This window comes from Culex pipiens, chromosome 2 (genome assembly GCF_016801865.2).
Source record: "Culex pipiens pallens isolate TS chromosome 2, TS_CPP_V2, whole genome shotgun sequence".
Taxonomy (NCBI): Eukaryota; Metazoa; Arthropoda; class Insecta; order Diptera; family Culicidae; genus Culex; species Culex pipiens.
The window spans coordinates 213,429,614-213,447,642 of record NC_068938.1 but is presented as its reverse complement, the minus strand read 5'-3'; the positions used below and the strand labels follow the sequence as shown (position 1 = coordinate 213,447,642).

At 35.7% G+C, this 18,029-nt stretch overlaps 1 protein-coding gene across 1 annotated transcript; it reads right to left on the bottom strand.

Moving 5' to 3' along the window:
- Window positions 1-9,452: 9,452 nt before the first annotated feature.
- LOC120416859 (sialin) lies at window positions 9,453-17,399 on the bottom strand. Its single transcript, XM_039578755.2, has 4 exons — window positions 16,757-17,399; window positions 10,718-10,963; window positions 9,818-10,657; window positions 9,453-9,755 (listed from the first exon to the last, which is right to left on the bottom strand). The coding sequence occupies exons 1-4, from the start codon at window positions 17,087-17,089 to the stop codon at window positions 9,468-9,470; spliced, it is 1,707 nt and encodes a 568-aa protein (XP_039434689.1). The 5' UTR covers window positions 17,090-17,399; the 3' UTR covers window positions 9,453-9,467.
- Window positions 17,400-18,029: the final 630 nt, after the last annotated feature.

The window sequence follows — 18,029 nt, the reverse complement described above, 5'->3', positions numbered from 1 at the left end:
TGGCGTAAGGGGAGGAATGTTAGGTTGGAGGCATTCTCGGGAGACCCTCTTGGGGACCCTCTGCCCGGGAAAGATAGCAAAGAATGAGAATGAGTTTGCTGCGGATTCTTTTTTTTTTGCTTTGTTTTTCATGTTGGCTGTTGGTTTTGAGGGCGATGTCGTCGTTTTTATAGTGGTAAAGTTTTTCCATATACAGGAAGATAAAAGAACGCTCTGTCAATGTTGTAAACTTTTAGTACAAGCTCATGTTTTTGATGACGTTTTTTTTTTTTTTTTCATTCTATTAAAATCGTGCAATGTTAACAAGAGCCTTGAGTGAATTGAATTTTTCAATATTACAGTAGCAAACAAATCACATGAGAATAGTTTACTCAACAGCAGCCTGAACGAAATAATGCTCAACATTTATGTGGAATAAACTGAATAATGTTTAGACCAAATAATCTTTTATTAACCATGTTTCATATTTGAAAAACAAAAATTAGAGAAAGTTTTTTCAACAGTGCATTAAACGTTGTGTGTTGTGCAAATTCTTGTGCTTTTTTTTTTCATTACTTTTTTCATGTTGTTCTGCTTCCGTGTTTTTGAGTTTTTCCTTGACGTATCAGTTTAAAATACATATTAAAGGAACGAAATAATGACTAAAGATAACCAAAAAAGGTGCACTTAAGGTAACATTTCCTGAACCACTTTTATTATGGAAAAATGTTTATCTCACTCGGCAGTTTTGTTAATACCTGCAAAATAGTTTTTTTCCTATTTTTTTTTTGGTCTTAGGGTGATTCCTGTCGCGTCAGGGCGGTTCAAAGATGACATTTTTTTTGATAATCATTGTCAAACGCCGTTTAAACTGAACTCATGCGGATTTTTCCTTGAAAGCCAATTTTATCACTTTTCTTGTACAAACCGGATAACTTAAGTTGGTTGAAACAATGTCAAGTTGTTTTTGGAAATATGTGTTTTTTTTTTGCAAAATCACCATAATTGCCATTTTAAAGCACACCCTGACGTGCCTGGAACCACCCAATTACCTAACAAAAATTATGTATAAAACTACTTTGGGTAGAGAATCCCGAAGATTTGAAGCCGATCCGAGCACCTTAGAGTTTGGCCATGCCGTTTGCCTAGAAAATTGTTGTAAGTCGCTTAGCAGAATTTTGTAAGATGTTCAATAATTTGTAAACGTGTTTTTTTCCCTGCAATTATAATAAAATTAAAATCCAACACAGGGTTTTGATTTGTCATCCTGAGAATAATTTAAGTAATAGTAGGACGAAAACCTACAGAAATTTACAATTTGCAACTTTTCTATACAAATATTGTTGTAACTTTTCAGAGATTTGATGAAATAGCATGTTTATTCTACAAATTTATTCTGGATGTAATTAGCTTCAAATCTACGCAAACAGTTTTGATGAAAACGAATAAAGTTGATGTTTCCAGATAAATTTGGAAAAAAAACAGGTAAACAAACTGTTTTGCAGGTATTAACAACACTGCCGAGTGAGATAAACATTTTTCCATAATAAAAGTGGTTCAGGAAATGTTACCTTAAGTGCACCTTTTTTGGTTATCTTTAGTCATTATTTCGTTCCTTTTATATGTATTTCAAACTGATATGTCAAGGAAAAACTCAAAAACACGGAAGCAGAACTTTATGTTATGTTTAAAAATGGGATCTGTTACAAAATTTGCCATAAAACATGTAATTTAGTTGCAAAAAAACGAAAAAAGGTTTATTATTTTTCGAAAACGCTTTCGCTCCAACTTGGTGTCTATGGAAGAAAAGTGGGAAATTGTCCGCTCTTGATAATGGTAATGGTAAAATTTGAATCAAAGGGTGCATTCAGCCTGATATTCGAAGAAAATTTGATTTTTGGCTGTTTTTTGATCGAAAATGAAAGTTTCGGCTTTTGGAAATATTGTCATTGAAAAGAGCGCACGATTTTCGTTAAAACACACTTTCGATCGATTTTTTGAAAATCTGCTTCCAAAGATATGATTTTTTCAAATTAAACGTAATTACCAATAATTTAAAACAAAAAGAATTCCTAAAACTCAAACGCCATTGTGAATTACTAAACTGAGTGCACAGGAGTTTTTGATTTGAGTAGGACAAACGATCCAGCAAGTTTCATTAAGATCGGAAATGGTCCGGTTCAAAATCGTATTTTTATGGTCGATTTCGCGTGGAAACCGTCTTTTCAAAATATTCCTATTTTTAAACATGTGTATAAGGGTAGGTCACTTAATGTCCAAATGCGTCTTTCAAAAAAGTGTTTTGCAATGGTGTTAAAAAATGTTACTCAGGTAATCCCATAAGGTGGTTGGTGCCTTCCTCACACTAAGTTTTGATAGGGTTGTCAGATTTTCAACACAGTAAAAAAAATATGGCAATATAACATCTGGGAAGCGGTACATTTTTTATGTCAAAGAAATTGCATAATTTTACCTCTGAAAATGTGTAATTTTACCACTTATCTGGTGTAATGTCACTTTTTCAAACTAAGCTTAGGTAAAATTACATCATAAAAGAAGTAATATTCAACCGAATCGGTTCAGCCGATATAATCGAGTGACATTTTTTGATCAACATCCCAACACACACACACAGACATTTGCTCTGATTTTGGTCCTGATTCGATATGTATACGTGAAGCTGGGTCTGGGATGTCAAATATGAAGTTTATTTTTCTAGTGATTTTATAGCCTTTCCTCAGTAAGATGAGTATTGTTGTTATCGTAAAAACCAGGGCTATCAACTACTGTGTGTGTGTGTGTTTTTTTTTAAAATTTTAACCTAAAATGAATAGATTACGTCAAATCGCCCAGTAGTTAATATTCAACCTTCCAAAATAACACATTCCAATTTTACATAGCTTTTTACTGTGTATTCCCTAAACATATAGTTTCCAAGAAACTGCAATATGTATAACCTTTACCAAGAGTTTATAAAGGAATAAATCACTAGGTAAAATTAAATGCTTTCCAATAAAGTTCCTAAAGCCCCCTTTTCACCTTCTGCCGAAAGCAACCTTTCACCAGATCCATTGAAGGATGACCCTGGATCGAGCCAACAAACCTTTCAAAACATACATTTCTCCCAACATCTTAAGAAAAGGGGTTTTCCTCTGGAGTTGAAATTTATGAACCTGCTTTAAAGGGGAGACTACCTTTTTAACAGCAGTCTTCTGAAATTCCATTACGCAACAGTCATATGAATTCAGGAGAGAGAGGGGAGAGGGGGGAGTTTTCCGATTTTCCCAGCACTTCCGAAACTCGCGCAAAATTCGAAGGGCGGAAAACTGGACCACAAAATCGTTGTGCGGGGAAACAAAGCTCACGTGCTCACGTGTACTGTCCTTGCTGTTCCGTACACACACTCGCATGCAAACAAACAAACGCAAAATTGAAGCCGGGGCTCGTATTTTTTTATTCACTTAAAATACACAAAATTTGGAGTTCCTCTGGGATATTTACGTCCGCAAATACTCACATGCACAAACCCTAGAAAAAAAAGACGAAGGACGACGAAAAAAAAACGAGCTGACTGCGGATGCGAATTATGGCTGGAATAAAATTTAATATGGTTACAAATTTCGGTTGATATTCATTCGTATTCATAACCTCCGGTACTGGAACGGATTGGGACATCAGGCCCGGGCGGAATCCGATTTTGGCCGTCGTCCCTTCCGACGGAACTTCCTTTTTTTTCTTTTGGGGGGTGGCCCGGCCGAGGTCGGTCGCATGAATAATGGAGCATCAGTGAGGTATAAATCAAATATCAAACAGTATAATTGATTTGTTTGCATACAGCCATGCATGCGAGCGTGTGTGTTCATTCAAATTTGCAAATACTTCACACACACATACACAAAGAGAAACATTTTAGGGAGGATTTGGGCGGAATTTGTGGGTTTTGTTATCGAAAGGTGTTTGTTTGTGGGGGAAGCTTTGTAACCGAGATCGTAATTGGTGCTTGGAGAATTCCAAAATTGGATTATGCAGGTTTTGGGGGGATGAACTTATATTTTCGAATCATTTTTTTAATTTAAGGTGAAGCCGTTGATCATTTTCGAAGAAATTTGATCATCACTATAAAATATTCTGTATTAAATTCAATTTAACGAATTTCAGCATCAAAATGAATCAGCATGTGCCGGTTGTTGCCATCCTGAAGCCACTGAAGGAATTTTTAATCTAAATCAATTGTGCTTCAAAATTTATATAATTTTATGGCACAGTCATTGACGTCCTAGTTGGCAATCATTGATTAATAACGATTTCCATAACTTTACAAGGAATGGGATAATCGTTACCAAAAGGAATGAGCATGTGTAGGGCACTATTCTAAACAACTTGTTGAAGGAATTTTGTCAAAATATTGAAAGTGACGCAAAATTTATATCTTTGAGCGAAAAATCATGACAATGATGGAAGTCTTCACGTTAAGTACACTCAGGCATGTTCTGCCTTTTCTATTGTGCTATCTTTTCTATTGTTAAAGTTATAGAAATAATATGGATTAAAATTTTGATTTTTAATTTCTTCTCCGACTTCAGGAATAATTGTTTGAACATGGTCGCAAATTTATTATTAAGTCGGAAATTTTTTTTTTTTTTTTTTAAGTTTCATTTTTAACCACATGATCACCCCTAGTTCTGGCTCGATGCCGCCATCACGCGACCGTGTGCTCCGTTTGTTTGTCAACAAAGCTACAGCTGGATGGTGAGACGAAGTGAGAGGGGGAGAGATTTTGACATTTTTATGCCCGCATCTGGGCCGCCGCCTATTTCGTTGGTTGTTGAGCCGACGGTCGTTTCCAACGACCGAGTCCAGCAAGGTACTGATCGTACAATAAGGTTTGTCTTAAGGTAATAATTTTTAAAACATGTACTTGACTAGGCCACACAAGGTACATATACTATATCTGAAAATATTTTTTTTTTCAATAGCGCTTAAAAAATAGATGCGTTAAACATCCTTTTATTTGATTTAAATCTGATTTTTTATGACTATCAAAGTAACCCCTTGATAGTCGTACACAAAAAAAAATAATTCCGAATGTTACATCATTTATGATGTAACACTTTTGCACGTCATTAAACATTTAAATTTAAATGCAATTTGATGTAAATTTGCAACAAATTATACGTAAAAACATGATTTTACGTGTGATTCAACCGTTTACGTCGAATCTCATATTTACATCAACTTAGTTGACATGTGATTCATTTCCGTGTCGAGTAAATAAACATATTTTTTTCTGTGTAGTTTTTCATGTTAAAATCAGATTTATTTAATTTTATTTTTGCAATTCCGTCGTGAAACTACTTACTTTTCCTGTCATTCTTGAACGACGAAATAGCCTACTTTTCTGTACCAAAAATAACAGAATCGAATAGCAACACTTTTCAAAATAAATGCTGAAAAGTTCTACTTTTCAGCACTGAAATGGGTGCTGAAAAGTTGAACTTTTCAGCACTTGTTTCGAAAAGTAACACTTTTCAACATTTTTTTGATTTAAACGATTTATTGACAAAATACATGAAAATTTGACTTAAAATTTCACTCAATGGGTGTTTTTCGGAATTGCAAAAAATGTTGTATGGAACTCGTTGCAAAACTTGATTTTTTCAGCACTCTTCGTATTTATCCAACTCGGTGAACCTCGTTGGATAAATGTACGACTCGTGCTGAAAAAATCCTCTTTTTGCAACTTGTTGCATAAACTACTATTTTACGTCAGATATACCATGACTATGGTTGCTAATATAGTTTTCAAGGAAAATAAACAATTATATTTAGTTTTTTAACAAAATACATATTAATTTTAGGTAAAATTGTTTTAAAGTTTACTCTACTGAAAATGCCTATAAACCTGAAGATTGATTTGAATTATGTTTCAAAAACACATAATATTTATTATTTGCAAACTAATTTTACCTGCTCCTAGTGGAAAATTGTCCAAAGAATCCGAAAATATTTTCCTTTTTTTGATTTGAACTAATTGTTGATGAGAAAATCGTGACACTTAGACAATAGAGCAATTCTCTACCAAACCCGTAAATGGATTTTCTTTGTATTTTTTTATTTGGCTCAAACTTTGTGGGGGCCTTCCCTATGACCAAATAAGCTATTTTGCGTCATTGGTTCACCCATACAAGTCTCCTTACAATTTTGGCTGCTGTCCATACAAAAATGGTATGTAAATAAGCAAACAGCTGTAACTTTTGAGTGAATTTTCTGATCAATTTGGTGTCTTCGGCAAAGTTGTAGGTATTGTTGAGGATTTTTGAGAAAAAATATAGGTACACGGATTTTTTTTTGCAGATTTTTTAATCAACTTTTTTTCACTAAAACTCAATTTCCCAAAATATGTATTTTTTTTATTTTCGAAATTTTTTGATATGTTTCAGGGGACAAAAATCCGCAACTTTTGAGCCATAGAGAAACATGGTCAAAAAATCTGCCACCGAGTTATGAATTTTTGAAAAATAGTGATTTTTGTAAAAAGTCGAAGTTTCATGCAAAAACAAGTTTGACATTATTTTTTAATGCAAAATTGAATTTGCAATCGAAAAGTACTTTACAAATTTTTTGTTAAAGGGCTCCGTTTTCAAGAAATAGCCACCGAAAGTTTGATTTTAGCAAAATATCTGCAGTTTTTCAATTTTTAAAAATAGTGACCATAAGTGACCACTTCTAAACATTTTTTTTTTTTGAAAAGTTCAGAAAATTTGCTATAAAATTGTCTAAGAGACATTGAAGATTGGACCTCGGGTTGCTGAGATAGAGCCGCTTTAAGAAAAAGAAACACGAAAATTGGAGTTTTCTAAGTCTCACCAAAATAACCCACCATTTTCTAATGACGATATCTCAGCAACTAATGGTCCGATTATCAATGTGAATGCATGAAACATTCGTGAAATTTTCCGATTTTATCGAAAAAAATATTTTGAAAATTTTTAAATCAAGACTAGCATTTTAAATGGGCGTAATATTCAATGTTTGGCCCAGTTGTTTTGCAATCATTAGTTTTCAAAATATCCAAGTATCGAAGAGATTTATTTTCGCTAAAAGAAACTTTATGCCGTGCTGTACATTGGAATTCCACAAAATTTTTAAATATGTTTGATCGTTCAGCCATGCTAAATATGATTTTAAACGCAGGAAAATGCATTTCCAATTGTTTTCAGTTGGTTGGTTTCCTTTAATATTTTGAAGTTTTTTGAAAAAAAAAATGTTTTTTGCTCTCTAAATTTTTTGGACCAATTTTGAAGGGAGGGGGGACATAAACTATGAAAAAGATTTGAAACAGCCTTATCAAATTATTTGTTGTAAATTTCCTTCAAAATATTACTCTACGATTTGTTTTAATTGTTTTTAATGCATTATTTACATATAACATATATGTCTTTACTATTGTCATTTTACTTAACAAAATAAATGTAGAAGAATATAAAATGAACATATCTAAGTTGAAGAACAAAAATCAAGTTAGCATAACAGTTCGAATTTTAGAAATTGTTGTTCTGCGAAAAAGTTTTTTCCTCTTTCATTGTGATTTTTAATTATTTTCGGTAGTTTTTTGTTAATAGCCAAGGCTAGTTACAAAACATAATATTATTTTTCAAAACATTGGAAAAAACGAGCAGAATATTTAAAACTTCTGGAATTTTTTTAAATTATTCACTTTGTTTAGAGGCGAAAATTTGACTTCGGCTTAATTCTGATGCAGTTTTACTTAAAGTCATTTCAATTTTGTATAAAAACTGAATAATTCCAGAACATCATTATTTTCAGGCTTTTTGATACAGATGCCAACTTACCTGTTTTTTTTCACTCTCAACCCCTTTTGCTAAAAATTTACTGACGCCTTCATTATACTTTAATGCAGGTTAATTCCCAAAACCAAGGCACATTTTCACGTTCCAGGTGAGCAACCCTCAATGAGCACAATGAAAAGTCTGCACCCATCCGTGAGTAGCAAGGGCAATTTTTTTAAACAAAACCGGAACGAAAAAAGTGAGGTAATTGTTAAAGGTAAAAAAGGTTTTTTTTTTGTGGAAAAAGAGAGTTAGAATGGAATGAGAGAGTGTTCTGTTAATTTTTATTTATTAATTAGATTAACGATGGAATTTGGTAGGAAATAAAAACTGCATAAGTTGAAATGAAATCCTCCATCGTAATTCTCAAATCTCACATGTAATAAAGTTGAAAGGTCTGCAAAAATATGTCATCATTTCTCCAACTCTAACACAATTTCCGATCCTTTCGGGAACCACACCGAGAGGAGGTGGCATTTTTTACAACTCAATTCACAGCCTAAGGTACAGAAATGAAGCACGAACAGAAAAAAACACTCCCATCGCGGGGCGACTACAAAACATGCGACTCCATGTTTAATGCAAGTGTACACATAAATTTCTAATCTCCTGAGAAATGTTGCAGAATGGATGGTGGAAACTGGTGTGCGAGAGAGTGTGTAAATTTTCACGAGCTGCAAATCGCTTCATATTCTATAATTTAAAAAAAGCAGCAGCGAGAAGTGAAAAAAAAAATGTGTCCACCCTCTGAGGTGATAGGGTGGGCTAAGTTGGGTAAAATTTAAGCTTTACTAAGCAAAAATTGTAAAAACAATCTCATGAATTCTTGTTCAACTTTTTTTTTTGCTCTTTTAAAATAATTCTAATTTTTCATGTTTTGATATTTTTTTATTTGAAATTTTAAACAATTAAACAAACTACCAAAAAGCCTTGATTAAAACTTAACACCCATTCCCCCTTTCCATTCAGCTCCGCGAAAGAATGGAAAACCATAAACAAATGTCGTCCTGTTTCTTTTTCCCAAATACACAGTACGTTTCACGGTGCTTCTGCTGCTGGTGCATAGAGAGTCGTCGTTGTGTAAATTGATTTTTTTTTCTCGCGCTCCACGGTGAACAACTGTATTTTTTTTTTGCTCTCTTTTTGCAATTTTCCACGCCGGTGTGTCTTTGGCCACTAGGGAGTGGAAGAGGGTGGAAATTCTGTTGCTTTTCCGCGCAGAAGGAAAACAATGGAGAGGAGGTTGGTTTTTCTTCTTTTTTTTCTGTGGTTCGTGTTTGCTCGCTGGAAAGGTGATTGTGACTTATTGTGATTATTTAAATTATTGTAATTGCGCCGAGGGGCGTGTGTAAGACCAGGATTATGCGTTATTCATGTGTGTAAATATTTATGCGAGTGGTTTTCGGTAAATTTGAGGTAAGTTAAACAAGCTTTAAATCGGAAAAGCAAGAAAGTTTAATATTAACATGCAGATGCAGAGAAAAGTGATTTTTCATTTAGTTGCTAGAGGTATGAATTGGGTTTTTTTAAATATCTAATAAATTGCGTTGAAAGACTCAATTCCAGAAACCAATCCACAAAATGTGATATTAAAATTTTAAACAAACATTTCAAAATTACATCTTTTATTACACACTTTCATCTAACTAATACTGCTTTTGCCGGATCATCTTCGCGTTCATCAATAATCTCCGCCGTAACCGGTTCTCCCCCTGCTTCGCCGCCACCCGCTTCCCGTTCCTTTTCTCGCATCGCGTCCTCGACGTTGAGCTTCAAGCCGACCAGTTCCCGGGCGTCCAGCGCTTCTTCGGTGGCCGAATTCCAGGGCTGTTGCGTCGAGTCCGCAAACAGCATGTACAGGATTCCTCCGACGATGAGCATCCCGGCCGTTATGAGGAACACGTACTCCCACTGTTTGACCGTTTGCTGGAAGATTTAAATAGGTTGAATTAGAGATCTTGATCAAGATTGAAGCAAGAAATTATTACATTTCCCAGCGTGAGAATTCCCACGATGATCGGTGACACGAATCCCGGAATAACTCCGATCATCCCGCTGATTCCGAGCAGAATCCCGGCGTACTTTGGACTCATGTCCACGATGTTGGCCAGCGGTCCCGTGGAAACGGCACCGTGCGCCATCGTGGCCAACGTAAGGAACAAAATGGCGGCCGTTGAGTGGCATCCACTGTAGGCTAGTCCAAGGACGAAGATTCCATTCAGGACACAGCACGAGGCACCTCCCATCTTCCTTACGTTTGTCCTGGACATCAGATTATTCCGTAGCAGGTAGTCTCCCATCATGGAGAAGAAGTACGCAAATATCATACGACAGAGATGGGGGATACCCGAAAGTAGTCCTGTCATCTTGATATCCCATCCGTGAATGTAGTTGAAGTAGCTCGGAGCTTGCGTCATCACCGTGAAAAGTCCCCAAATACCGGCCCATTGCGCTATCACCGTCATCCACATGGCCTTCGAAAGCATCATCTCCTTCCACGGAGTTGCTTCGTGACGATCTTGCTCCTTGGACTTTTCCGTTATGCCCAGCGAACTCTCGATGTACTCGCGTTCCTTCGGATGAATCCGGGGATGTTCCGCCGGAGAATCGTACACCAGAACAACCCACGCCAAATACCAAATTGTTCCAAAGATCCCGCAGAAGTGGAACACGTACTCCCACGAGGTCCACGAGATTATGTACCCGAACAGGGGGAAGTTCAAAGCCACGCCAACCGAACTACCCAAGTAGGCTGTGATGAACTTGCTTCGCTCGTTCGGTGGGATCCACTGACCGGCCATGTGATGCATAGCAGGCCATGCTACTCCCTGAAAAAAAACCAAAATCAATCATCTTAAAAATCTACCCAACAATTCTCCAAAACCTACGCAAATCACACCCTGAACGACCCGCAAAAAGATCAGTATCCGAATATCCCAGTACGAAGCAAGTGGCATCAGGAAGCACATCCAACAGCCGATGGCGTTGGCCACCCCGAATACCATCTTGGTGCCGTACTTGCGGGCCAGCACGCCACCCGGGATCTGCGTGACCCAGTGCAGCCAGAAGAACGCCCCCAGCACCAGGCCCTGCTCGTACTCGTTCCACTCGAAGCCGTCCTCCTTGGTGTCGAGCTGGAATTAAATAAAAACTTGTTATTACAAAACAGTTTTTACAAAATCATAATACATTTGTTAACCCTCTAAACTGCTCATGTTCGCATAAATGTCCCATATGCAAAAACAGCAAGCTGAGCAAAACGCTAGACAAGTTTGTTCTAAGCCCCAAAAAAAATGTTTTTGGGAAAACTTGACTTCGCTTGTTCTATGTTTTTGTTGTCCCATTTTTAGTATTTTAATTTCCATTTATCATGTTAAATATATGTTTGTTTCTGATGGTATTTCACCTGTTTCACCTGCCTGATAACTAGGGTTAGTGAATTTTCACGATTTCGCGGACAGAGTAAAATTCATGAAATTCCACAATTTCCATGAAATCACGTGAAATTTCAGGATTTTCTGAAATCATTGCCAAACATTTAAAAAAAAAAACAAATATTTTATCCACAAAGGTTTTCAATGTGAATTTGGCAAAAAATATGTTATAGTTATATTTTCATTGAAAAAAATAGTATTGTATTTCGATTATTTTAGCAATTTAAATTAAATTTGTCATTTTTAAGCATTTTCCAAGTTTTGAACTTTAAGACCACAGATTGAATGTATATTCGTAGAATTCCGGGATTTTTTTAGAAGACTTTATTGATATTTTGTAATTATTTGTTACTTGAAAAGTATAGAAAGCATTTAAGTATAATTTCTGCTTCAATTTAAATTAATACAATTAAGTAAATCCTGAAATTTAGTTTTCAGTATCATTTAGTGTTACCAGACGTACTCTATTAAGAGTACATGTACACTTTTTGAGCACACTGGAAGCACTCTGGAATCTATTTTTAATTGATATCAAATATTGTTGGTTTATATTCATATGCACTCAATTCATGGTATTTTCAAAATTATTTTGAATATCAGTGAATATTCCATGAACAGTTCAGCAAAGAGTTTTTTCGTCGTTCATTCAAACTAGGTTTATTTAAGTTTAAATTACTTGGGCTTTAAATATTATTTTAATGATTAAAAAACAGCAATTTTCTGAAACTACAATTTCTTAAACCCGTAAAATTTCCACAATACTTGATGGTCCAGTGGAACTGGAAGTTTTCAGCTTGAAAAATCATTTAGCTCATATGCTCAATATATAATTAAATTTACAAAAATCTTTCCGGTTGTTTAACATAAGATTTTATAGGGGTTTTTTTCCGTGAAATTTCCGCGAAATTTTGTGTTTTTCCCCGTGAAAATTGCATTTTTTTAAACGTGAAAATCACTAAGCCTATGATTTCGTAGACGGCGTGAAATTCGTAAAAATTATCAATTTTCTTAAATCATGTTTGTTTTTCACAATAACAAAATGATAAATATTTCATCCATACAGATTATTTAAGTAAATTTTATTAGTTTTCAATTGAAAAGCTTGATATGAAACATTTGAAGAATTGTTCAGATTTTTCAGTGTTTTTAGAAACTTACTAAGTTTAGTAATATTTTCATTCGCTGTAATAACAATTTTACTGCTATTTTATTTGAAAGGTATAGTTTCAAAAGAAATTAAAAGAATCATGATTTGTTTTATCTATATATTAGAGTGTAACAAAAATGACTTTTTGGCGGGCATTCAAGGGTTTGTTCCGGTGGGCATACTAAGCCCAAATCCAAAATTTGAGCTTGATTGGACGTAACAGGAGCTGGCGCTCCGGCCTTCAATTTTAAATGGGATTTAACCCGTAAAAAAAGATTTTTTCAAAAATGTCACTTTTTGAGGCATTTTGGCCACTGAAGCGTTTATTTTCAACATCATTGGCGTGTAGGCCAGATCCTTGCGCATCTTTTAGTATATATAACATTGAAATTTGGAGCACTCTGGAGCTCGGTACAGACCTTCAAAGTTTGGCATTTTTTCGAAAAATCGGCCCCGGCAAAATCAAATGGCGTCTAGGGCGTCGCGAGGCGCGACGCATATCTTTTTTGCCGGGACCGATTTTTCGAAAAAATGCCAAACTTTGAAGGTCTGTACCGAGCTCCAGGGTACTCCAAATTTCAATGTTATATATACCAAAAGATGCGCAAGGATCTGGCCTACACGCCAATGATGTTGAAAATAAACGCTTCAGTGGCCAAAATGCCTCAAAAAGTGACATTTTTGAAAAAATCTTTTTTTACGGGTTAAATCCCATTTAAAATTGAAGGCCGGAGCGCCAGCTCCTGTTACGTCCAATCAAGCTCATATTTTGGATTTGGGCTTAGTATGCCCACCGGAACAAACCCTTGAATGCTCGCCAAAAAGTCATTTTTGTTACATCCTACTATATATATAAAAAATTTCGACGGTTTTGTTCGAACGCCAATCAATTCATCACGGAACGTCGGATCGAGGTGCTCTTTGTTGCATTGGGTTCGTATAAGTCCAAGGAAGGTTCTTACGCCAAAAAGTTACAACTTTGGCCACTCTGGAACCGATTTCGGAAATTCTGCAGATTGTATGTGAAAAGTTACGTAAAGTCAAGTTTTGATAACAGGAAGCTGAAATAGCAATAAATTAAAAAACGTCAACAATCGAAAAAAGGCAGAACGAAGTTTGTCGGGTAAGGCTTGTTAAAAATAAAATGAAAGCTTTGAAATCAACTTTTAAAAATTGAACAGATTTTTTCTGAGTCCTGTTGAATGTTGGGTGGATAATTCACGTGAAAGTTTAAAAAATACTACTTTTTTTGTTTTTGTTTTCATTTTGTATAAATAACTTGACTTCGTTACAAATATTTTTTTTTTCTTCTGATTTAAAATTTAAATTTTGAAAAGGGACATAAAAACCTTTAAAAACCTTTTTTTTTGCGAAATATCGCAAAAAAATCAAATTATTTCAATTATTATTTTTGTTGGACAAGATTGTTAAAATTGTTTTGATATGAAATTCAATAAAATGAAGCAAATCAGCGAAAACTTTTTAACTTTATAAGTCGAATATAAAAAAAGCAGTTCAATAAATGAGAATACGCATGCCCTACATTTTATTTCAAAATATATTTAGAGCCCATCCATAAACTAGGTGGAATCTTTTTTGAAAATTAGGAGATTTTTTTTGTGTCACGTTCAAATTTATGAAAGATTTTTTTGTTTATTCCACGAAATTTGCGTGAAATTTGGTGTTAAAACATTGAGGGCCCAGTGAAATTTATAATTTTCGAGCGTGAAAAATCACTATGCCTAGTCATCTCGATTTACAAAAATTTGCTTCCGCAAAATATCTCAAAACGTTTAAGATATAAGTAACTGATTAACTCGACTTCAAAATTCATAAACCTTATCAATAAGAAGTGCACTGCCGTTCTACGCATAATTTTCCCATGTTTTCCCAAAGTGGAACTGAGAAAAACGCAATTAAAAATTTTCGATCGATTTCTGTGTTTCAACGCATAGTTGTCCCGTGGGTTCCTATTCGCCCTATGTGTCCCTAATCGCCCCAGTTAGCAATTTATCACCCTTATTTGTGATAATCTTGCTATACAACTGGTAAACAAGACATAATGCTTAGTAAAACTGATGATTCCGTGTCAGAAAATACTTGGTGGGACAATTATGCGTAGAAGTTTAACGATGGGACAAACAAACTTGGTGTTGTTTTTAATAAGTTTCCGAACAAAGTACCAGATTTTATGTGTGTTTCTTAAAGTACACATCAAACTAAACTTAAAAATGTCATAAAGTCAAATTCGTCCAAAACTGACATGGGACAATTATGCGTAGAACGGCAGTGCAGTAGAGGAAACATTTACAGGAGAAAAATGAGTTCCCAAAATCGTGAACAAGCGTTCATGAATTTGGGAACCACGAAAACTTGCTCACTATTTTGGGAACTAATTTTTCTTCGTGTACCCAAAGTTGTTGATTTCGAACATTATCTGTTAGTGACCAAATGACGCCCATAAATCATCGAGCATCATAACAATTTGGTTTAATTACACCGTGAAATTATGTGTTGATAATTGTCCACGGTTCGTTCTGATTCCACTTCATCGTGACCTGAACTTTCTTTCATTTTACAGTCAAGTACAACTGTTTTCTACAAACATTTCCATTTTGTCTACGTGACGGACCGTTCTGACCTGATAAGAGGAAGAGAGCAGATACTGCTGTTCATCAGCAGCAGCAGCATCCCGGTGGCCGTAAATCAGTTGTCACAGATAACACCCATACAAAACACACAGCAACACGAACATCTTACAGTGCGAGATTGTTGTTTGTTGTGGTTGTTTCTGGGATGATTGTTTTGCGATTTATCGCGAGAAATTAAATAATTCAAACAAAACATATCATAAACATGTCACGCGAGTACTCTTTGAGTGGCATTGTTTGTTGAGTGAATGTGTGAGTGGCACATACCGTCGTGTGGCGGGGTCATGGCCAACTGATCGGTTGAAATGATGGAAACGCATGGTTCTTAAAGTTTTTGTTATCGATTTAAGAGCGAGTTTTTCACCAATGTGTAACAGGTCGTATCGAGGTGCTCCGATTTGGATGAAACTTTCAGCTTTTGATTGTCTATACATGAGATGAACTCATGCCAAATATGAGCCCTCTACGACAAAGGGAAGAGGGGTAAAACGGGCATTGGCTAACGTGAAATTTTTCGAGGATTCCGAATATGACAAAATTGAGACCAAAAAGTGCCGCTATGGGAGCCTACAGGGCAAAAACTAACTTTGTAAAAAGTTTGTTATAGAAAAATCGAAAAACTATGAGAAAAACTGCGATTGGCCAAAAAGTTATTACCGTAGGCTTATAGTCCATGAAATTACCTATCTTTTGACCAATGGAAGTATGGGTGTTGGAGGCTGTTGCAAAAAGATATTATGGTTTTAAAAAATCAATTTTTAACAGTAATTTGCAAAAGCTATGAGAAAAAGTTGAACCAATCCTGGATGTCTATGGCTCATTTTGAAGTGCTTCAAAAAACCTTTCGAATGCATCTATGAGAGTTGAAAATGATGAAGTTTTATTGAAATGCGAGCAATTTTAAGATTTTTTTATGTTTTTTGGACCTCAAACTTCAATGCCCGTTTTACCCCACTTCCCTTTGTCGTAGAGGGCTCATATTTGGCATGAGTTCATCTCATGCATAGACAAACACACGCTGAAAGTTTCATCCAAATCGGAGCACCTCGATACGACCTCTAGAACAAACCGAGCAATATTTACAAATACTGCCTCTTAAACTAAGATTAAAACCAAGCTGAAACTGAAAACTCATAGGGTAATGTATCTGGTCACTTTTTTCATTTTAATGCAAAAACAAATATTGACAAGACAATTTTTTTTTCGATGGATATACTATGGTCTCCTTGTAACGAGCTGTCAAGTAGGACATTTTCTATCCAGAAGGGCCACTAAGTTGATTATTTTAAATTGATTTAAAAATCCATTTTTTTGCAGTCGTACAAAGGGTACTCAGAAAAGTTAGCTTTATCGTTTTGAACAATAAAATCGCAAATTTATGCTTAATTTGAGACCACAAATGGCTTTTTTAAATTATGAAAATTCAATTTGTTCCAAACACAAATGCAACTTATTGCTGGAGAAAAAATCCAAACCTCTCTTTACCCTCAAGCTCCCATCTACCCCGGGATTCGAACCTTTGGATTGTGAGTCAAACTGCCAACCTGGATAGTTTTCGATTGGTTTCACGAGTTTTTTCAAAGAAAATTTCAATTAAGCTTAATAATTTTTTTACCATCCCATTTTGTTGGGAAATTTTGAAGGGAGGGGGACACAAACTGGCAAAAAGTGCAATGGCTTTAAAAAATACTCTACCTTCAACAACTTCAGCAGCCACTTTTCAGGTGACTGAACTTTCGGCTCACTTTGCAGCAACGCCATGGCAGAGCTTTTAGCCAGATCCTCAGCTATAAAGTCCGACCTGTTCCGTTCAACATAGCACGCGTACACTTTACGCTGAACTCGATCTACGCTAGTTCCATTGGCAATCTCCTCAGAACTTGCTGAACTGCTTTTCCTGCCAGCCTGTTTGACCATCGTCACGATCGTGATGTTCATGTTGATCCGGATCATGTAGTTCACCGCGAATCCCACAAACACTAAGTACCATAATACTGTCCTGGCGTACACTTTCGGTTCCTTTCCCATTTTTGAAGCGGTTTAATTTCCTCCAATTTCTCTTCACTAAATTCAAATTAAGTCTCTAATTAAGTCACTTGCACGCTAATACCACGGTTGACCTGGAACTCATCGGGTTCCACGCTCGCACTCGAGCTCGTTCTCGAGCTTCTTCCTGGCCTAGATCCGATCGTCGACTGGCGTCCGGACCGGCTCAACGTGCGCCTGATACGCGCCGAACCTCAACCTCATAGTACTACAATTAAAGCTGATTCTTCTTAATACCTCGGAGCGAGTGTCGGAGCGTGTTCTCTTCTAGACGGCTTAGACTGCAGTAGCAGCTCAAGTCAGACAAGTAGTGATAAAGCCAAGTTCTTCTCCCTTTTTTCGTTCATATAAATTTCAACGGACAATCAGAGCAAATACCGGCCGCGATCGCGTGTGTACTACAGCTCCACTCTGAAGTGTGTCTTCCAACGTAACGACCCGCGGAGCGATAGAAGAGAGTGCCACTAATCTGTTTACTTTTCTTCACTTAGTGGACAGTTAGTGGTTTATGAGGCGCTATAATTTTGAGTGGCTTCTCTGTTGCTATTTTTTTAGACGAGATTGTGGCAAAATTATAGTGAACAACATTTTTACAAAACTTTATTTATGTCTTTTGCTTGAAAGCGATAAAATTATCGAGACTCGATAACGATAACGATAATTCTATCGTTATTTTGATAATGGAACATAACTCATTTTCAAAATCATTTGAAAATCGACTTAATTCAACAAAATCATTTAAAATTTTCAATGCAACATATTTTTTGTTTTTTTTTTTTGAAAACTTAGACAGAATTTAAAAACTCATAATTGTTGACAAAACACCGTATTTTTCGAATGTACTCAAATTTTCATAATTTGCAATATGGGTAACAAACGAGGCGAATTTTTGTATGCTCTTTCACTTCATTAGAGTTTTTTT

Coding starts and splice junctions, on each gene's coding strand:
- LOC120416859 (XM_039578755.2), bottom strand. CDS start 17,089: ATGGGAAAGGAACCGAAAGTGTACGCCAGGACAGTATTATGGTACTTA. Junction 10,964..16,756: donor GGCTGCTGAAGTTGTTGAAG/GTAGAGTATTTT, acceptor ATTTAATTCCAG/CTCGACACCAAGGAGGACGG. Junction 10,658..10,717: donor TCGTTCAGGGTGTGATTTGC/GTAGGTTTTGGA, acceptor GTTTTTTTTCAG/GGAGTAGCATGGCCTGCTAT.